General features: G+C 49.7%; 1 protein-coding gene across 4 annotated transcripts in view; it reads left to right on the plus strand.

Moving 5' to 3' along the window:
• The first annotated feature begins 1,333 nt into the window (after positions 1–1,333).
• runx1t1 (RUNX1 partner transcriptional co-repressor 1) overlaps positions 1,334–20,379 on the plus strand; it is a 39,312-nt gene continuing 20,266 nt past the window's right edge. For 3 of the 4 annotated variants that reach the window (XM_057020597.1, XM_057020595.1, XM_057020598.1), the window contains exon 1: positions 1,414–1,698. In XM_057020597.1, the coding sequence (XP_056876577.1) occupies positions 1,671–1,698 (28 nt within the window). In that variant the 5' untranslated portion in view covers positions 1,414–1,670. Of the gene's footprint in view, positions 1,699–20,379 lie in introns of all 4 variants that reach the window. The other variant, XM_057020599.1, reaches the window with a different exon arrangement.

The raw sequence follows: 20,379 nt of genomic DNA on the forward strand, positions 1-20,379 counted from the left end.
CAACGCCGGGCTCCATAAAGGAGATGAAGTGCGTTGCCCTCCAAAATGATTCAGTTTGAGGAGTGACTTTGACTTCGTTTCGAGGTTTGACCTTCTTGTCTTGCTTCACAACAGCGCATTTAACTCCAATCAGGCAGTTGTAAAAGAAAAATCTGATCCTCGAACCGCGATCCGCGCATTTTCATTCACTTAATCACCAAAGTGGGTCCCCCCTCCTTCTCCACAGTAGCACAGTTTAGCCCCGTGTAATAAAGGAGAGTAGACTTTTTATTTATGGGAGGCTATGAACGTGGCTATGGGGCGTGACTTGTTCATCCATGCAGCTCAAGTGGACTGGTTGTTATCACCGAGTTGTAAACGTAGCTTCTGCTCTGTGCTTTCACTGGCTCCGCAGGCGGGATGACTTCCAGATGGTCTGGGGAAACGGTTCGCTTTAGGTTACTGCAGGGCAGCCGCGCTGTACCTTCCTCATCCAGACAGAGAGAGGAGATCTGACAGCTTCACACATCAACTTGAATTTCTACAGGTTTTTTTTTTTTATGAACTGCTTTTACATCACCTATCATTCACCAGTGCCCAGGTGGTCCTCAGGGCTGTGTCTTAGGACCTTCCCCAATGGGCAAAATACAGATTTATCCAATCTATGTTATATTAAATATTTGGCATCCAGGCAGTAACCACATAAACACCGCTGCAATGTGCACATTATAAAGCCATGATTGCACCAGTATCACTCAACATGATGCGCAGCTATGACACATCAGTGATTCTGGTCATAGAGTGAAGCCAGGGTTTGAAATATGCTGTGACAGATTGTTCAGAAATGTCAGCATTTTAAGATTTGCTTTCAATGCATTCAATTGTTTCTGGATGTGTTTAATCTCTGAGGAGGTTGAGACAAGCGCGGGGGTTTTAAAAAAAGCAAACAAGTGGTTTGTTTTCATGCAGAGAGAAGACAGTAACACTAACTGCCTTAACTAAGACTGCTGAAGACTCGTTTTTTGACTTTGGCTTCATGCTGCGTTTTTGTGGAATATGGATCCCCCTTCAATTTACACACACTGTTTCTTTGGAAAACACTTCGACTTGACCTGGCCCTGCGTTTTCCCAACCTGTTTTTGGACACACAGATGCTGGCTGCTGCCCAATCGCCGCCTCCTCCACTCGGGCAGTGATTCGGTCCCGCCCACCGCCACCTGGCTCTGCTGCGCACCGCCGACTGGAGGCAGAGCGTCGGTACTCCTCTTCCCCGCGTCAACGGAGAAGCGGAACACCAGGAACCCGTGCCAGAGCGCGCTTCCCTCACATTTTAACCCGATTTCTACAACCTAGACCAGTTGGGCTTTTAAAGGATCTCGCAGGGGAAAGTCTGAGAGGCGGGGAAAGAAAGGAGAAGAAAGCAGGCGAGTGCGAGGCGCGCTGGTGCAACCATCCTCCATCTCTGTCTCATCTCGCACCCTTCCAATCCGCCCTCTCCAACATCCTCAGAGACTTGAAAGCCGTCTTCTTTCCGCCGGGGGGAGTTTGCACCGCGTTCCTGAGCTTCTGGAAGTACAGCGGCCACAACTGTCTGGACTCTGTTGCGTTCGCGTTCGCGATACGAGCGGATCGTCGAAGGGACGCAGTGCGCGGACTGGAAATTATTTATCCCTCTCACACCAACGTGCCGCATGGTGGGAATTTCTGCCTCTTTTCAGTGTAAGTGGCTTCTCCCTTAACACAGTTTTTAAAAAAATACATTTTACGCCCTTTAGTCACATAAAAAAAAAACAACGATATTTTATTTTTGTGATCGGGATTCGTTGAACGCGCATGAATTCAAAGTGAGTGAAAGCTGGCTCTGAAGAGACCAGGGTTGGTCCACATATGAACAGAATCAACCTCACGGTGCTTTAAATTTTCGTTTGGTTCTTTTTAGATGCCTCACTTGGTGGCAAAGGTGTGACTTGCATGTGCGTAATGTGCTGGGTTCGGACTATACGGGTAACTGGAACGCGCACTGGACAGTAAAGCGGATTTTTTTGTGTGTTCTCGTAAAGAAATTGTAGTTAAAGGTCTTCGACTTAAATAAGAACCTGCTGACCTGTGAGGGGAGTATCTGTCGAAGGGCCCCGTGGACTTCGCGCAAGTTGCCGTTTAAAAAAAAAGAAAGAAAGTGGCAACAGCTTCCTGCGTGAAACCAGGATGTGGACACCCAAATCGCGCTAATCCAGTCTTATTAGATCCTTTGAATCTCCCAACACTTTCTTAGGGGAATTTCCATCAGCTGATTCTCAATAAGAAACCACAAAGCGATGGTGTCATTGCGGGGCCACTCCTTAACTCTGGAGCAACTTAACGCGCCACCAAACGCAGGTTTTTCTATCGCAAAAGCTGAAGTATTGGTGATGACTGGTTTCTCTATTTCAGTCCATCTCACAGCCTCTTCTCCCTTTGCGGGAACTCCGGCACAACCGTGCAGGCGTATTCTTTGTCCGCTGACTTGAAATTAAAGAGAGAGAGAGAGAAAAAAAAACAGATTCTCCCTTTGCGTGGCGTTTGCGTGAAATGAAGGCGGGTTGAAAGGTTTTCCACTGACTGGGAAGAAACCAGACATGCGAGTTTAAGAAGGGAGGCTGCTGGGTCAGTGTGCGTTCTCACACTGGCACTAAACTGGAAAACAGCCTGCAAGGTCTTTGGGGTGTTTTGGGGGTTTGGATCAAGATTTATCAGCAGCTTGATCCAACATAGAACACATCACCTCGCATATGATTTGATGTGACATAAACAAACAACAAAGAAATGTATGACAACACTATAAGGAAATAGAATTAGTGACATGTGAAGCTGCAATCTATTTGATCTTTAATCGTGTTGTTTTGCCCTGAAGGCGCCAAACCATATTTTGATCTCAAAAGCCTTTTATTTGAAGGAAAATTAATAAAGCGTGCACTTAAAATGCCAGTGCTTTTCCTGTGTGCGATGGAATAAAAGCTAAGGCTAATCGGGTCCCTATGTTAAAGTGGCATTTTTCAGCTTTTTGTTGACTCCTTGGTAGGAAATGTTCATTTTCATTACAAAGGTTTGTGGAACAGTTCCAACAACCTCTGACAGCTCAACATGGCTGCCAACGAAAACATCTTGTATCGATGTCTGACGATTAGCCAGTGAAAATTGGCCATATCTTTATTGTTGTTTGGCTCTCCTGACAAAGAGTGAATTTGAAGACGAATGATAAAACTGTATTATTGCGGGGGGGCTGCTGAGTGGTCGTTTGAGTCAGACCCCCAGTGTCTGTTGATTGTGCGCTCCATTTCTCTTCTCCTTTATTCTCGAACCAGCGAGACTTCCATTAAAGTGTGACTTGACTGAAAAGGCCATTACCTGGAGTGTGCGTGTTTGCCCAGATAAAGAAAGAGAGGCGGAAAGTGGGAGAGAAGGAGTAAATGAAAGGTAAACAAAGCTGGCAATGAGGGGAGAGTAAATGATAAGCGCTGCGTGAGGGTTATCGCTGCGTCTGCGTGCATGTGTGTTCATCCACGCGCATGTCCGTGCACGCTGAATAAACAGCCCCGTATTAACGTTTGTTGCTAACTCTCTGCGTTCCACGCACGGGAGCGTCGGCCAGCACTTCCAAGGGGGCCATCTGCCCAGCCGCAGCCTGCTTCACACCTGTTCTCCACACACACACACACACACTCACACTCCATCCTCCCAGCTCCCAGGCTACAGGGTCAAACGCGCCCCGTCACGACACGGGCACAAATTGTGGCGACCGGAGAAGGTGACTCTTTGCCACGGCCTGGTTTATATTCCGCTCAGCAACCACCTCCGTTAACAACCCAGCTCTCCGTTAGCTTCCAACGCGGAGATGCAATTATCCTCCGTTTAAGTGTGACACTTCCAGACATCTGGAAGTGGTCCCGATCGCTCCGCAGCGACGACGGCGATGGCTCAACAGTGTTGTTGGTGACATCATGAAGTGCCCTCCTGCCTTTCTGGATCAGCGTGTTTCCCCACACCGGCGCGAATATCGGTTGTTTCGTCGTGAGAAATGCTCTACAGTTGTTGCATATGTGCGCGAGCTGACTAGCCAAAGATGGTGGATGTTGACGCTTATATGGCCTCTTCCACGCCGCATCAGGTGTGTTGTGATTATTCGGAGTTGTCTTATGAAGTCCAGGAGTGAAATGGAATCATATTGTGTTGGGTTGTGTGTGTGTTTGTGTGTGTCTTTGCGTGTGTGTGTGTGCAGATCGATAGTCCCATCGATGGTTATCAGTGAGAGGGCCGTTCTCCTCACTGCTTATTGAATTTCATCACCCATCAAAGCAGCGCTGGTCTTCAAGGCGCTGCGATTACGTGTGTGAGGGCGTGTTGTGTGCAGTGCACGGCTGTGTTCCGGACCACATGTGTGTATGTGTGTGTGTTTGTGTCTGTTGTGTAGCGCTCGCCAGAGCAGGAGGTCGTTTTATTGTTGATGTGAGTTGGCCTTTACGGGGATTACTTCATGTTAAAGTCAACGGTGAGGACTACAAAGTGATTTTATTGGTCTGCCTCGTGTTTGCTCCCCTGATAACACCAGCCTCACAGGGCCCGTCAGAGCGCCGGCCAACGGGCCCGCAGGCTGACCCTTGGTCCGGCTTCGCAGGGGCGACTAATTCGTTATGATCCTTCACGCTAACAGAGGTGGTGTCGGCATCATATCGGTTCAGGGTGTGACTGAATTAAAATTCTCTACGTTGGAGGCGGCAGCTGCGGCGCCATTAGAGAGACAGCTGGGAAATGTAGTTTATCTGGATATTTCTAGCACCACCACGCGCACATACAGTCCCGCGCGCCTCTGACTGGGATTGAGCTGCTAATGAACTTCTCTTTCCAGACTCTATCGCACGCATGTCTCTGTCTCTCTCAGTTTATTTTCCTGCCTCCATCTGGAGTCGGCTGATATTGTAATCGCCCTGATGCACACTGCCTACACCCCCCCCCTCCACACACACACACACACACACATACAACGTGCCATCCTGACAAGCCCCTTTTCTTATTCCAAAAGATAAGCCTCTGGATGTGATTCCGCAGCAAGTGCGAGCGCACGTCCGCTGAATACAAAAAGCTAAACACTCTGCCGAAGGTAACCGTATTGAATAGGCTCTCCACACTGATGTGCAGCAGTGATAGTGCAACGGAATGAAGATGCTACCTCCTGGATATTCACCTCAACCCCCCCCCCCCACACACACACACACACACACACACACACACCTTTCTATTAGGATAAATCTGGGAGATGCATAGATGCGTCCCTGTTTTTTTTAAGGAAAAGGGGCCATTTCAAACAGCTTTGGGTTTGTTTGTCATTCAGGACAGTCCTGAGATGCTGTCGGGCAGGTGCACGCGCACGTGCACGCAGACGCAAGGGGAAAGTACGCAGATGTGATCGATGGCTCGCAAAACGGTCCCATTTTCTCTTCCCTGAAAAGGCTTTTTCCAGCTACCGGTCTATAAAGTCTGATCAAGTGTGTTGTTGTGTGTGTGGAAGCGAGCGAGGCAGAGAGGCGGGGGTAGATGGTCGGGCCCAGACGGACGGACGGACAGACAGAGCCTAAACTAAGCAAACAGGCCGGCAGAAAATCAAACAATTTGTCAAAGACAGAAAACAAAGAAAGCGGAAGCAGAGACGGAGGGAGGGTGGGAACAACCCTCACCTCAGCCCCGTCATGCTTTAGCGGTTTTAATTACCAAAACCCAGGTTGCTTCCTCCATAAAATCCTACGCCATTAACCTGCGATGTGAAAATAATTCTTCTTCTCCCCCCGCTTTCTTTTTTTTTTTTCCAAAGGACATAATTTATGATCGCCGTCGCCGCTTATCAGCTCCAATACCCTCCGTGTTTGATTTACAGCCCCCCCCCCCTCATTAATTTTGATGTATGGATTTGGACGTTACACTTTATGAAAAGGGCAGCCGCTGGACTGGAGCCACGGCCAGCCTGGTAAAAAGAAGTGTAATTAAGATCAGCAGAGGGAGAGAGAGGCAGAGAAGTTCGGATCGATACATGCAGACAGTGGCTCTTCTGTTTTTTCCCCCCTCTGAGTATCGACGTGTTCTGTCAATTACAGACGAGGAGAAGGGGGGGGCAGGGAAGGGGGCGCACGTCTCGGAGATGGGAGCACGCGATATTGTTCCTCTCGACGGCCGCACATCTGCGTTAAAGAAGCGTCCCTTCCAAAGGCCTAATGAGATACAGGCTCATCTGACGGCGTTTTGGAGACTCTCCGAGTCTTTTATCTGCCACCAGCAGACGCAAGTCATCATTGTTCCCTCTCTCAGCTAGTTAAAATCACACCGCCGCGGCCAAATAATGAAGCCCCTTTTTCTTTGCTGGTTAAATCTGACTTGCGTGGCGGGTATTGTCGGACGCGAGGGCTTCCAGCTGTTGTCGGTGAATGTCGCGGGCACACAGGGAGACGGGACAATGGGCCGACGGCCGCTCTCGGTCACCTGATTGCCTTGTTGTCCAACAGACGGCAGGTGCTCCAGATGATAAACCAGGAGTCAATTATTTGGAGGAAGGGCCGCTCTGCAAAACTGGTTCAGAGATAGTGAGGAGTGAGGGGACAGAGGGGGTTACGTCAAGAGATAAAAGAAAATGGAGCCAAGTGGAGCCCTCGTTTTGTTTAACTTATGGCGCATCCTGCCTCTATTATTCCCCTTCATATCACGCCCCCCCCCAGTGGCCCGGATTGTTGCTGGCCACCCTGCTAAGTGTGCATGTGCACTCAAAGCAGCAAAATTATAGTGCACGTGGGCCTTTTCACACCATCTAAGATAATCGCTGATGCCATTTTTACACCCACAAGAAAGCACCGTGGTCAGAATAATCACGTGTGTCGGGATAAAAGATGTCATGTTTCTTTAACTGAATGGTTAAGTCATCTATCTATCTATCTATCTATCTATCTATCTATCTATCTATCTATCTATCTATCTATCTATCTATCTATCTATCTATCTATCTATCTATCTATCTATCATCTATCTATCTATCTATCTATCTATCATCTATCTATCTATCTAGCTACTATCTATCTATCTATCATCTATCTATCTATCTATCTATCTATCTATCTATCTATCTATCTATCTATCTATCTATCTATCATCTATCTATCTATCTATCTATCTATCTATCTATCTATCTATCTATCTATCTATCTATCTATCTATCTATCTATCATTTATGACCCAGCTGCTCTTATAGATTGGTAATTGACAACCCTTTCATCAAAGCATATGTTCGTCCCCTCTGTTGCAGTCCCACCATATGGACATGTCATCCTCAGCCGCATGTTTCACAGTGGTGATGGTAGACGATGTGTCTCCATGGCGACCGAACTTCCCTTTAAAGAATGTGCGAGGAATAATGCTATTTTGGCCCCCCGGGCGCTGAGAGCGCGGGCCGTTTCCCCGTCTCCTCCGATTACCCCACCGCGTCTCACGTGGACCCTCGGCGTCCCTCCGCAGACGCGTTGGCCGTCCTGGGGAAGAATCTGAGCTATTTCCAGGTCTTAAACAGGCCCAGATTGTAGCAAAGTTCTGTGTCCTCGGAGCCCCGAGCACACGGGAGGAGGAATGGATCTTGCAGGGCAATAAAAATACAGGAGGGAGCATAAATCCACCTCCTCTTGTAAGGTCCGATTTGTTTTCCCCAGATGTTTCAAGATGTTTGGCCCAGGTGATGGTAATTATTTGGCCATGCATCTTCTCCCCCCCCCCACCCCCCCCCCACCCATTTGTCTCTTTATCAACATCTGGTTTTTGGTGTGGCAGGGAAAATAGTATCCTTTAAAAGCCAAAAGTTCCCAATTCCCTCTCTGCTTGTGCTATTAACTTAGCCGCAACTACTGCTCTTGCTCTGTGAGCACATATTCACATATGCTAACCATTACAAAGTCATACCATTCAGAAAATGTAATAACTTTTGGTTAGAGAGGGAGATAAAGTATTTTTTTTTCTCCCTTGTGCTCTCTTCATTTTTTTCTCATAACAGCAAAGAATCCAGGGTTCTGGTTTTTATGCCCCTCCTGTGAGCGGACAAATTGCTGCTTTGCTGTTAGTTTGACGGTATTTAAGCGTGGGAAAAGGCCCTGAAGCACTACAGTAGGACTCTTGAGCCGGTCTCTGCGTCTCGGTTCCCACTCTGGGACAAAACAGATTGAATCCAAGTAAAGAGGGAACCAAAAAAAAAAAAATCAAAGAAAGATCAAAGCAAACAGTGATATTTCAGCTAGCTTTAGCATTACAACAAAAACTATTTTAGCTTGTTCCTCATTAGCAGAAGTTTCTTGTCCACACAGTAATATGCAGGTGCGAAGGGGGTCGCATGTTGTGGCGCAGCTGCAACTTTCTGTTTGCGAATTCAAACATCTCAGACACGCAAATCTGAACTTCACACCGCAGACACACACCGCACACACAGGTGCGCCCGCACTCAACTGCTCCCTCATCTGCTCACAGGAAGTCGTCGAAGGCGGCCGCTCGGCGCATATGGCAGTGTTGTCATTCTAACGTGAAGGCGCAAGAGCTTTGAATGTGTAATATGCAATTTGCATGTGCAGGTGCGTGCGCGCGCCTGCGTCATGTGTACCGAGGGACAACAGCGGTCACCTTCAACCCCCGTTCACAAGCGCTCTCACCCGCGGTCGCCTGAGCAGCCGCCAGTCACACGTGCGATCCGTGGAGATGGGTTTATGCGCGTTTTATCACGTTCCCGTTTTGTCCTTTAGCAAGAGCGAAGCCACACTGTGCTGCCAGTGATATTAAATCAGCGTTGTTGCTGAAACTAAGCACAATTAATGCCAACAGGGGAGGAAACAACATGAAACAGTTTTTACAGATTCCAGTCAATGAAAGGTATTAATGGCGAGCAACTGTGGCTTAGTGTTACAAGCTGTTCGCAACAGCTCTGACCCACAGCGTCGATTGATGGGATTGGGTCTCATTATGGTGAATTAATGACAAACGAAAGAGCAGATTTTTTTTTTTAAAGCTCAAACTGCTTCTCTGTATTCGCTATTTTAGCAGGTTCACTCCAGGCGTCGGGGTGTTCCCGTCTTATTTTTTCGGTTTCTGTTATCACCTAAACGAATGCAGCCGTGTTATTAATTTACGCATGTTTGCGGAGGAGCATCAACATGCCAAGAACATGATTGCTCGTCCTGTTTGGACTACACCGTGAATACACTCGGTAATAACGTGAACGGCCTCGGTTGTGTCTCGGGGACGACCGTTTGCTCAGTGTTGAGTCAAAATGCGCAAACACAGACAACTGATTGCAAAGGATTAGCTTTAGATTATGGGGGGGGGGGGGGGGACTTGAGGGTCTCTCTATGTGGCCGTTTGAGAACAATAACGTCATGAAGATATAATACGCAACATTTTAGTAATAAATGTGTTTAGACTTGCTCAGAAACACACACTCTGGTTGTCCTCTAACGGACTGGTGACATGTCTAGGGTCTATTCCTGCTCCTGCCTATTGATCTGGTTAGATGGATGGACAATGGAACAATCCAAAAGGGATTCTGGTGAGGCACCCGGGGCCACACAGAAGCTGGAGATGGAGGAGAGCGGAGGGAGAGCCCTCGTGAGACGTTAAACAGCGTTTCCCCTCTGATCCCGGCGTCAACCTTCAGACCTCTGATATGTTTCTGACAAGTTCCAGCCCTTCAGGCTGACCCACGCTGAGCCCGCTCCCCGCTAACAGCGCTACCGGGTGACGAATGAGCCGAGAAACGGGGGTTTTGCATTCCGCTAGTTTATGCGATCTGCTTTGTTGTGTTTGAAAAGTGTGTCACTGTTTTTTTTACCCGTTTGTGGCAGCAGAAGGGAATTAAATATTTAATTTCGCATGACTGGCTTTTTATTCTTTGGAACAACGGCGGCTCAGAAGTGACATTACGTCACTTACACACGTCCGTAAGCACAGACGGATGTAGAGGAGCACCCCGAAGAAGCAGATTTGATTCAGGAAAGGTCTCCTGTCTGGGAACGGACTAACGTGCACTGGAGCCGAAGGCGGAGGAGAGGCAAGGTCACAGCGTTTTCTCACCCCACCCAGACACGAGGACAGTCTGGATCAGGGCGACACAGGTGAACCACTTTACCAGAAAACTGAGGTCACGTTTGTTTTTTTCTTCCCCTTCTGACGTTCCGACACTGACAGGAACCTGAAAGTGCTAAAATAGCTTTAAAGCACTCTCGTGTATTGCTGTGTGCATATGTGCGCACATGTCCTTTGACAGTTGGGAGAGCATATCTGCTGCACCTGTTGTCATGGAAACAGTGGAGCCGCTGTTAGCGTATGCCCGTGTGTTTCTGGACCCCCCTCTAATTCAGACCTCCTCCTCCTCACTCCTAGCATCTTTTAATATTAGTCCGTTTGATATTGAAGCTAACCCGGAGTTAGCTTGTCGTGGCCATATCCCCTCCATTCCTCCCCCGCCTCCCCACCTTTTCCACCCCCTCCTGAACACAACAGTCACCTTACATCCCAGAACTGTTGGTCCCACTTCAATTATGTGAAAACAGCAAAACATCCTGGTATTATTGTTTGTGTGTGTGTGCGTTTGGGAACGAGACACTTATCTGAACAGCACAGTGCTATCTGTCACTCAGACACACAAACAGTCGCACACATCCTGACCCCGAGCAGCCAGCCATCCCCACCCTCCTCCCCTGCTCTGCGCTCCGGGTTCCCATCCTCTCCTTCCTTCACAGATTCCTTCTGGTTCCCTTTCTGGTTCCTGACCAGCGAGGCTATCTCTGGACAGCCGGTGGTTCCTCTCATTCTGACGGCCTATTGTGTGGTGTCTTGGGCTGAGCCCTGGGCCCCGGGGGCAGGGAGGGGAGCCAGGAATGACCTGGTTCCTGTTGCTGTACAAGCCAAAGAACTGTGGCACCACTTCCATTAGGGATTTTTTTTTTTCAAACAGATGTGAGGTTTCAGATAATTTGTGTGGGTTTTGTCAATTTTAAAGAACATTGCGTTTTAAAAAGACAAATCCTGAAGATTGATTTGATCTTATTGGTTCTAAACTAACTTAATGACCTTGTTTGTACATCTAGCACAGGCTATGTTGTTAGCTCTCCAAGGTTTGCCCTTAAGTTGAGGCAAACCATTTTTTAGAAAGTCCGCAGCCTCCTTCGGGAAAAGGCACGTAACTCATCATGTGCGCCCACCCTTGACTGCTGCACCTTGCAGCAGCTCTGACAATGAGCCCCATCCACTCTGCCTACCAGCCCCCCCCCCCCCAGCGACATCTCCATGTATTCTCAGCTGCACGAGCGCACTCACTTAATTACGTCTGCCAGGCCTTTGCCACCACAGTGATTCACTACGAACCAGCCTTGGCAGGTGTACAGATGCATCGTTAGCGCCACCCAGCGATACAAATTAGAGGAGGGCACACACTCGAGGGCAAATATCCATTTTGAAAAACTACTTTATGCCCCCCCTTCTTTCCCCCTTTTCTCTCTGTCTCCATCTCACACCTCAAGCTTTCAGCACTCTCTTTTCCCGCCGGCTCGCTCCATATTTCGTCTACCTGTCGCCACTTGTCTGCTCGGTGTCAGTCGGGCTGCATTGTGCGCTGATGTGACAAATCGAGCGGGCCGTTCATCCCGCGTGTCCTGCGTTGCTGCCGGGTGGAGGCGGTTCACCGTCTCCTCTCTTCTGTCTCCACTGACAGCTAGCATACCTCTGCGTTTGATCGCTGACCAGCGCCGCAGATTGGAGCGGTGCCCAGTAGCAGAGTGGTGGACGGATGGAAAGCCGCCGTAGGCGCATGATTTACAGCGGCGATGAAGAACGACCTGCATTTTATTCATTGCGAATCCTTGAGCCACGACATTAAGTTTACTTAAATAACAGCCGTCTGGGGTTCAGATAAAAAGGGTCGTTCGGTATTTTGGCGAGTTTTCGGTGAGCCTAATGTCAATCTTTTGGCTCCCATCTGCAACAGATCGTACTACTCTAATCTGGGGGGGCTACTCTAAGGTGGGGGGGCTTCTGCGTAACTCGTAACAACGTTCCGACCAGTTAAAGGTTAGCGAGCAAGCAGAGAGCGGAGTAAGTGAGCGGCCCATCCACCCACCCAGCCGCTCATAGACACACAGAAGCACAGGCCCGCACACATGCACGCACCCACAGCGAAAAGTCATTTGTTCTACCTCATTAGCATGTATTGTGGCGAGCGGGTGTAACACTCAGAAAGGTGAAATGGGTCCGCCATGAATAGCACACCAGTCGGCAGAGGGGAAGAGAGGGAAAAGAAGGGGGTGGTGGGAGCACAGGGGCGGCGGGGAGGGAGGAGAGTGTCCAGATGGCTGGGGACCTGCCGCACACACAGGGAGTCTTTTGCTCGTTTTTCTATTTTTTTTATTTATTTATTTTTAACGCTGCTGATTGCACCGCTTGGATCCCTCTCGCCCTCGCTCGCTCACCTTCCGCAGCTTTCTGTTTCCTCACAAAGGCCGGGCTCGCCCGTCACCCCTCTCTCTTTTTGTTTTTTCCTTACCAGAGCTGCTGTTCACATGCAGCCGGCACACACAGAGGCACAGATGTGCTCTCATGGGCAGCGTGCGACCTGGAGAGCAGCTGAATGCAGTGCAGCACCCCCCCCACACACACACACTGTCTTTTGACCTTGCCTCGTGTTTTCTGGAGTAACACGCGCTTGTTCCTGTGGTACACGCCTAATTAACAGCTCGCTCGGGCCGGAGATTGCACGATGCGCTCGCCGTCCTCCGTCAGGTCCATCGCGTTTTGATCCAGTTCTACAAAGCACCTGTCTTGGGTTTGAGGACCCCGTTTGATGTGCAGTATTAAGACTGGGTTTCTGGCAGGTTACATCACATTGCTCTCAAGCTGAGGCCATATTTGCTCCATCCTTTGGCTATTAGGTCGAAGAGAGCGGCAGCCACAGACAGGAAACGTGCTAACGCTTGCCCTGATGTTCCCTCAGCTTCCCTCTCAGCATTGTGTAGCTCTGCCAGCATGTCGGTTCATTTATCCTCCCATCTGTTGGTCTCTATAGGAATCGGCTCGTCTGTCACCCACTCACTTGCTCTTATCCTTCTCCTGTTGATGCGCTCTCCTTTCCTCTAAGCCTTTGCCTTTTCCCTGCATCTCCAGCTCCATATGATCTTCCTGGGCTGCGGCTGAGACTGGCCCTGGTTCGTGGTAATAGGAGACAAGAAAGGGGTGGAAGCTGATCTGCGTGAGCGTGTGCTGATGTGTCCGTCCAGATAAAACCATTCATTTGCAATGTTTTGCATCACCGCTCCTTTTGCATGTGGGCTAACTTCCCCTTTTCCAAACACCCATTTCTGTGAGATCGAACTAGCATCTCTTGCCCAGAGGCGGCGGTGTAGGTTTTCAGTGTGTGTATGTGTGTTGGGGGGGGGGGGGGGGGGTAGCCATTTGTATGTATCTCTCTCCACTCCATCACCCCCACTATTCAACAGCTCCTCATTGACTCATCATTGAGTGGGCCCTCCAGAGCTCTATTGAGTTTATCAAGTCTTCCACAAAAAAGTCACACCCATCCTCGCTCTTTTTTTGATGATTCGACCCAGTCAACCCCCCACAACACACACACACACCCGTACGCACACACAGGGCAGCTCTGTCCCACACAAAACAGCCTTGCTTCTCCATTGAAAGCCCCTCAGCAAAACGTTTTCACCCTATTAGTTTTGTGCAACTATTCGCTTTGTTAAAGGACAAAAAGCCTTTTCATTCGCGGGCTTTAAATCCTAGCACATATATAAACCATATATTCAAAATGGGTCTTTAGTGGCATGAATGGGAGGCTGAGGACGAGGGCGCTGCGATTGTTATGCACTGAACTTGGTCAAAGCCGAGGAACAGCGTCTCCCCAGCTGTTTAAAACCTCGGAAAAACAAAATGTTTAACGCAGCACGGGCGTTATCGAATCCCTCGGATGCGTTTGTGTCTTTTAACTGAAATTATAGGTGATGCCGTTGTACCAGGCAGGTGAAATTGTGGGTATTACAAGAACGCCGCGATTCGGATGGAGAGTTTTTGCTCCACTTTTGTTGTTTGGCGCGTTATTTTGGTGGAGCATTTGTCTGGCGGCTCGTCTTTCTCGCTTGTATCGCGCCTCTGTTGCAGATGAGATCGTGACAGTAGGACTCCAGGGGAGTCGGAACAAATGGCTGGAGGTGCGAACGAGACGCCGCAACTCCAACAATTTCGCGCCGCAGCAACTCCCTGACGCTGCCGGAGGTTCCGGGGGAAGGCTTTCGCTGCACCGCCGACCCCCGGCGTGGCACACCGCTGTAGATAATCGATAGCAGAGCTCTGATTCCAATTACTGGAAGATGCAGCAGCGAGTCACCTCCCAACTGTTGTTTATTGAATCGCCGAGTCGTCGTGAGCTCGGGAGCTGGGAAACCTGAGCTCCGACTGTGTCTGTGCGAGTGATTCTTTTTTGAGGCCCCAGGAGGGCCGCTCCATGCACATGTAAACACTCATCCATCTCTATCTGTTTCACTCAGTGTCTGATTACATGAGTTGTATATTGTCCTGTACTCGCCTCCTCTATTACTGCCATTGGAAGATGCTAATTAGATTGCTGGTGATGTGACTGGGCTCCTTGATGAGGAGTAGCTGATATCGTGGTCGGGGCGGTTATTATTCACACACGAGGAGCACGGCCATTCAAATGAAAGCAGGCTGGCGGGGGCGCCGAGGTGCCGCTCCTGCGGTCTTCTACTTTCTTGAGCGTTCCAGACAACGGTGGGGGATTGCGCGACCGCGCACGTGTCAGCGTGCAGATGCCTGCAAGCATACAGTATGTTAATCAGATGCTGCGATGATGGCGCAGCAGAAGGATGCGAACTGGGAGGGACGGTTGGGTGGAAAGAAGGGAAAGGAGCGACAGAGGGAGGAAAGCATAAGAATGAGGAGATGGGGGGAAAATGACAGGAAGTGGCGCGGTGATTCATCTCCTAACTGCAAGAGCGACTGCCGAGAATCGATCCAATCCATTAGTTTAACTGAACGGACCCACGCTGCAGGTTTGAGGTCGCTAAACAAAAAATGATAAATGTTTCCTGTAGTTACCTGGACCCAGTTGATTATTGCTTTTAATGCCACGTACCGGGAGCGGGAAACCAGTTGTAAAAAGGTTTACGCGTGTTGCGTCATTCTGAATTTAATGTGCTAGTTTCACGTTGCGTTATCATATTTCATCTGCAGCGCAACAACGACGCTAACAAGTCATAAGAGAGACGGCCAGGCTGAAAATCCAAAAGGAGGTGATGAGAGCTGGAATGAGAAGAGATGCGGGGCATTTCTTTTACCCTCCAGAGAATTGGGGAGGGGGGGCAGAAGCAGCAGACGGCTGCACCAAATGGATTTTCCTTGTTTGTAATGAGGCTGCTTCTGCTGCCAGCTTGTGGGGAGAAGAACGGAGAGGCGTGCTGGGGAAGCAGAGGATAAGTGGCAGCAAAGGGGAAGAAGTGGTGAAGAGCGACATGCAGATGTGGGGGGGGGGCACAACCAGTTATTGCAGGGGAGAAGGGGGAGGAAGAAAGTTTGTAGATTGGGAAAACGTTTGTTGTAGGACGGAACCGTCAGGGCTCGGAGGAGGTATCCCACAACTTGGGCTGCCATGGTCAGAGTCTATTCCCGTGCGTTGCTCAGGGGAACTTCAGCAGAGGTGCTCTGGCACCTCCTTCTCTACCAACCCACTCGAACCAGGAATCCGCTGCTTCAAGACAAAACCTCAACCTGCTGCTGAAACCCGGGATTGAAGCAGAACTTTATTCGAGGTGCGTCCATCGTCCTCGCCCTTGGAAGGGGCCTGTCAGTCAATGGCCCGTCGATCTCAGACGCCACAGAGCTGCGTGCGCGTCAGTGCGCGGACGGTCGTGACTTGCAGTCCTGCGACCTGCAAGTCGCGATGCGATGCGGGGGAAGGGGGGGTTGAGAAAGCAAAAACGAGGGCATGAAAAGAAGCAGAGGGAGACGTCGGGGGGGTGCACAGATGGCGGCCTGTCAGCGGCCTGTGTTGGTGTGCAAAAGTCATAGCGCGGGGGTTTTAGCGTGCGCGGCGTACTCGGAGAACGTCTGCCCTTGTTTTGGTGGGTGTGCGGGGATGTGCGGGCGGGCGCGCGCGTCACTGAGCTGAGAAGAGGTACTGCGGAGCTGCCCTCCCCAGATGGCGCTGGCAAACAGACACAGCGAGGCTGGCAATGCTGGCACGAGTACCCGTCGCACAGTTGGCACTGTCAGCCACCGTGCTCTCCCCCATGTACCAGGGCGGGGGGGGGGGACCTGCTGCCAGCCGCCTGAGCTCACCCACTGACCGGCACACCGTCTGCCTGCAGACCTGCTCATTTCAAAGCTCATGTGTGGGTGTTTGATCCATCCCGCACCTCAGAGGATTGTTGTGATGCAGATGCGTCAACTGAAAATAGACTGGGGGGGGGGGGGCTGGCACGATGGGTTCACGCCACACCCCCGGCATTCCACCGCACGCCGCTGGATCGTAATTGCGTTCTGTCATCTCTATTGTTCCAGTTGCAGCTTTTGTGTCTCAATTGTATCGTGGCACTATTAAACAGCGCCGTGTCTTAACTGGCTCCCGTCACCACGCTGATCCGTGGGCCTCCGCTGGAGCGCCGCCAGCGCTGGAGCGCCTTCATCTTGTTTCTCTGTTCACAAAACAAGCGCAAACATATGAGGTTGAGCAGCTACTTCACATATAAAGCCTTATTAGCACTCGCGTGTGTGTAATGTATGTGCGGGCGTGTTGTTCAGTGGGCGTGGCCTTACCTTTCACAAACAGGAAGTGTAAACTAAGCACAGATGTCGTGATACGTGCATTAAATTCCAGGCTGGGGGTACTTGGGAATACTGAACGAGGTCCGTTTCCGTGTGTGTCTGTGTGTGTGTGTGTGTGTGTGTGTGTGTGTGTGAGTGGCACCATTGTGGAGCATATGTGCATGTGTGTGCACATTTTTCTCCTGCGCCCATGTGTGTACGTAAGGGGGGGGGGGGGGGTAGTTTGGCCACCCATCTGCAATTGGGCTATTTCGCTACTGTTTCTGCCATCACACACACACATACACACACACACACACACACATACACACACAGATGCAGAGGACTGTGCCAGGCAAGCTGTTCACTAGCTGGCACTGGCAACACTCCAGAGAGAGTGGTGGCATCCATCTGTAGCAATGGAGCACAGTTAGGGTGTGTGTGTGTGGGGGGGGGGGGGTTCACATCCTGCAGAAAAATAATGCGTTGTGTTAGCGTTATTGGTGGCAGGAGCGTGCAGGCAGACTTCAGCTGCTGGATGGTGGGAGGCGGACGCCATAAAAGCTGCAACACGTGTCCAAGCGTTCGCGATGTTCTGCTTTCCGCCCTCCTCTCTGCTGGTACGTAGCATAAGATGCTCTCTGAATTATGAAAATTGCTTTGCCATTTATTTTTTTTAACTAACCACTGCTTGTCCCCAATCAGCAATAAGAGAGGAGCCAGGTGTCACTGGCTGGGAAGCAGGGAGACGGGATTTTCTTTAAAAAGCATTTCAAGTTGTGCTACAAGGGGAAGCGCTACATTGCATTAGCTTAAGAATGCAAAAGATAATCTCTGGAGACATTACTAGTGGTCAAATTTAACCTGATGCATATTTATTTTAACATATTTATCATTATGTTCCATAACATTAGAAAATCGAAACATTTGAATGTGCGCGCGTGCTTGTGTGTGTGTGTGTGTGTGTGTGCGCTTGACCGTTCTCTCAGCCACTCTTAGCCGTTAGCGGTCGCCGTGGAAGCAGGGAAATGCCCTCATTCGAGGTCACAGCATCCAGCTCCCTGCTCACCAGATGTGACTAAGAACCTTTCTCAAATATATTTTCCCTGCAGGGTGAAGGAGGGGGAAGGACGGCCGGAGAAGAACATTAACAAAAAAAGAGAGTAGTATTATTTTTTTTAAAGAAGGGGGCAGTTTGTGGTAACCCCCCCTCCCCCCTCCCCTCTCTGTTTTGCAAATCTGGTTCTACTCAGTAGATCCCTGGAACACATTTCATAAAATTGCAGACACATTTTTTTTCCAGGCCGGTTTCGGGGACGAGAGTTAACCTGCGCTAATCTGCAACACATGGGAGCCGTCATGTGATATTTTGAAAACAGCGGGCAGAGGCGGGGAGGCTCGCCGAGCGACCTTCCCTCCCGTACCGATACCCTCCGCGGACGTTCCTGCCCTCCGCCTCCCACCCCGGCCGTCCTCCGCCCCTCTGTACGCGACCCCACCGCCAGCCCTTCAGCCACCCTCCCCTCCTCAGCAGACCATAACTGTCATGTAAAACACTGGGCTTTTATTGCCTGTTGAAAATCGATTTTGCTGGTGGAGACAGTTATACAATTCTGTTATGCACACGCAGACGTGCACACGCGCACCAAGACGCATTAGGTCAGAGAACTTTTCCATTTACCTTGAGGAGACATGAGTGGGGGGGGGTACAAATTGCCACTTCAAGATGTGTGTGTGCATTTGTATGTTTTGTTTGTGAAATTGGGCCCAGGAGCAGCATGTACATACGCACAGACACTTTTATACTTATTGCTGCATAAATCTAAAACGACCCGGCCCCCGGTGAGAGTCACAGAGGCTGTCGGCCGTCGTCACGGCGCAGATCCACAGTCAACAGTTTCCATCCTGCAGTGGATGCGTAGAACCGAGGGAGAATAAAGCCGCGTGGGTGGCAGCAAAAATGTGTTTTTGTTGATTAATTTTTAATGGGTCCCCAGACAGAGTCGCTTGGCTCTGGTTTAGCTCGGTGTCAGACATCTATAACAAAAAAAGAGTTTCTCCGGGCTCAGAATCATCTCAAGACCCAATCTTACCAAAGAATACTGTCAATATGTGACACTGAAGATTATGTAAACTTAATTGCTGCTAGCATCTGCTAGCATCCTCGTGGGAACGCTAAGCCGTAAATACAGAGCAGAATAACCGCCGATATTAGTTCCCTACCTGTTAAACGTCCTCTATCACTCCCTGGCAAGTCTTTCTTTTGTCCTGGGTTTATTACATCTGTCTGTCTGTCTGTCTGTCTGTCTGTATTTTACGGGATCCTCCAGTGTAGCGGTTGGATTTGAGGCCGAGGGCCCTGGGACCCCGAATCACTGGTTTGTTCCTCCAAACCTCTCCTTTCCCTGCAAAACAGGCTTCACATCAACAGATGGCTAAAGCAGACACCGCTATAAATCTGGACTTCTAAAGTTATGCGGCACATATGTTTTATTGTCCGGTATGAGCGTGCGCGCACGTGGGTGTGCAGTCAGAGGCGTTTTAGCAGGATTTGCGCCTTTCCTTTTTGTGTTTCCGCGTTTGTGTTAGCGCGAGCGTGCGTGCTAATGTTTGTGAGATGGAGCAGATGGCGCTCAGACCTCGTGTGTGTGTGATTGAGAAATCTCCTTATGTCTTTGCTGGCTTGACACAGTGTAAACACACAATGTTGCAGCGAGAGGAAAAACACGAACGTGGGTGACGGACCGTCAGCACCAAGCAAATCTGCTTTTAGGGCTTCGGATTTTTGCACTTTTGCACGATTTTGGTTTATGATATGAATGAGGTGGGTTTTAATTTCACTATATTTCCTTTTGGAAGGCTCCTATTGAACTCATTTGAACTGTTAAATGTCCCCCATAGCAGGTCAATGTGAGATGGTTTTTCAAAATCCAGAAAATGTTTTTAGATATTCTAACTTTCATGTAATTAGTGATCATTTAATTGGCAAAACAAGTCTGGGTGGGATGCACATTGTGGCCAAAGTCGCTGCCACGGCAACGGCCAGCGGTTGTCCAGTTTACAAGAACCAGTGAAGATATTTTTCCCCCTTTAGATGGAAATGATGGAATAAAACTGGGAGAACTGTCGAATAAATGAGGAAAGGACACAGTCCAAAGGGACTCGGCGATGGTGCTGCTGCAACCTGCATCTGCTGCAGGAGCGGAATAAATAATATCTCTCTCAGGTGTGTGTGTGCAAGAGAGAGAGAGGGAGAGAGAGGCAATTTGCACACACACCTTTGCAGCTGTGCGTGCCCCTCTCTGCATATGTATTTCTCTGTTGAGGTACGGTCGTTTAATTCATACATCTTCTTGACAAGCAGGTGGAGTTTGATGGGACATGTTCTGCATGCCTCTCCACCTGCTTGCTGCCCTCGTGTGTGTGTGTGTGTGGGGGGGGGGGCTGCTGGAGAGGGGGGATGATGGAAAGAGGCGAGGGCTTACCGCACTTGCATACCGATGGACTTCCCCAGTTTTTCCCGGCGTAACCGCTCCTGAATCT

This window comes from Takifugu flavidus, chromosome 21, assembly GCF_003711565.1.
Source record: "Takifugu flavidus isolate HTHZ2018 chromosome 21, ASM371156v2, whole genome shotgun sequence".
NCBI classification, from domain to species: Eukaryota; Metazoa; Chordata; class Actinopteri; order Tetraodontiformes; family Tetraodontidae; genus Takifugu; species Takifugu flavidus.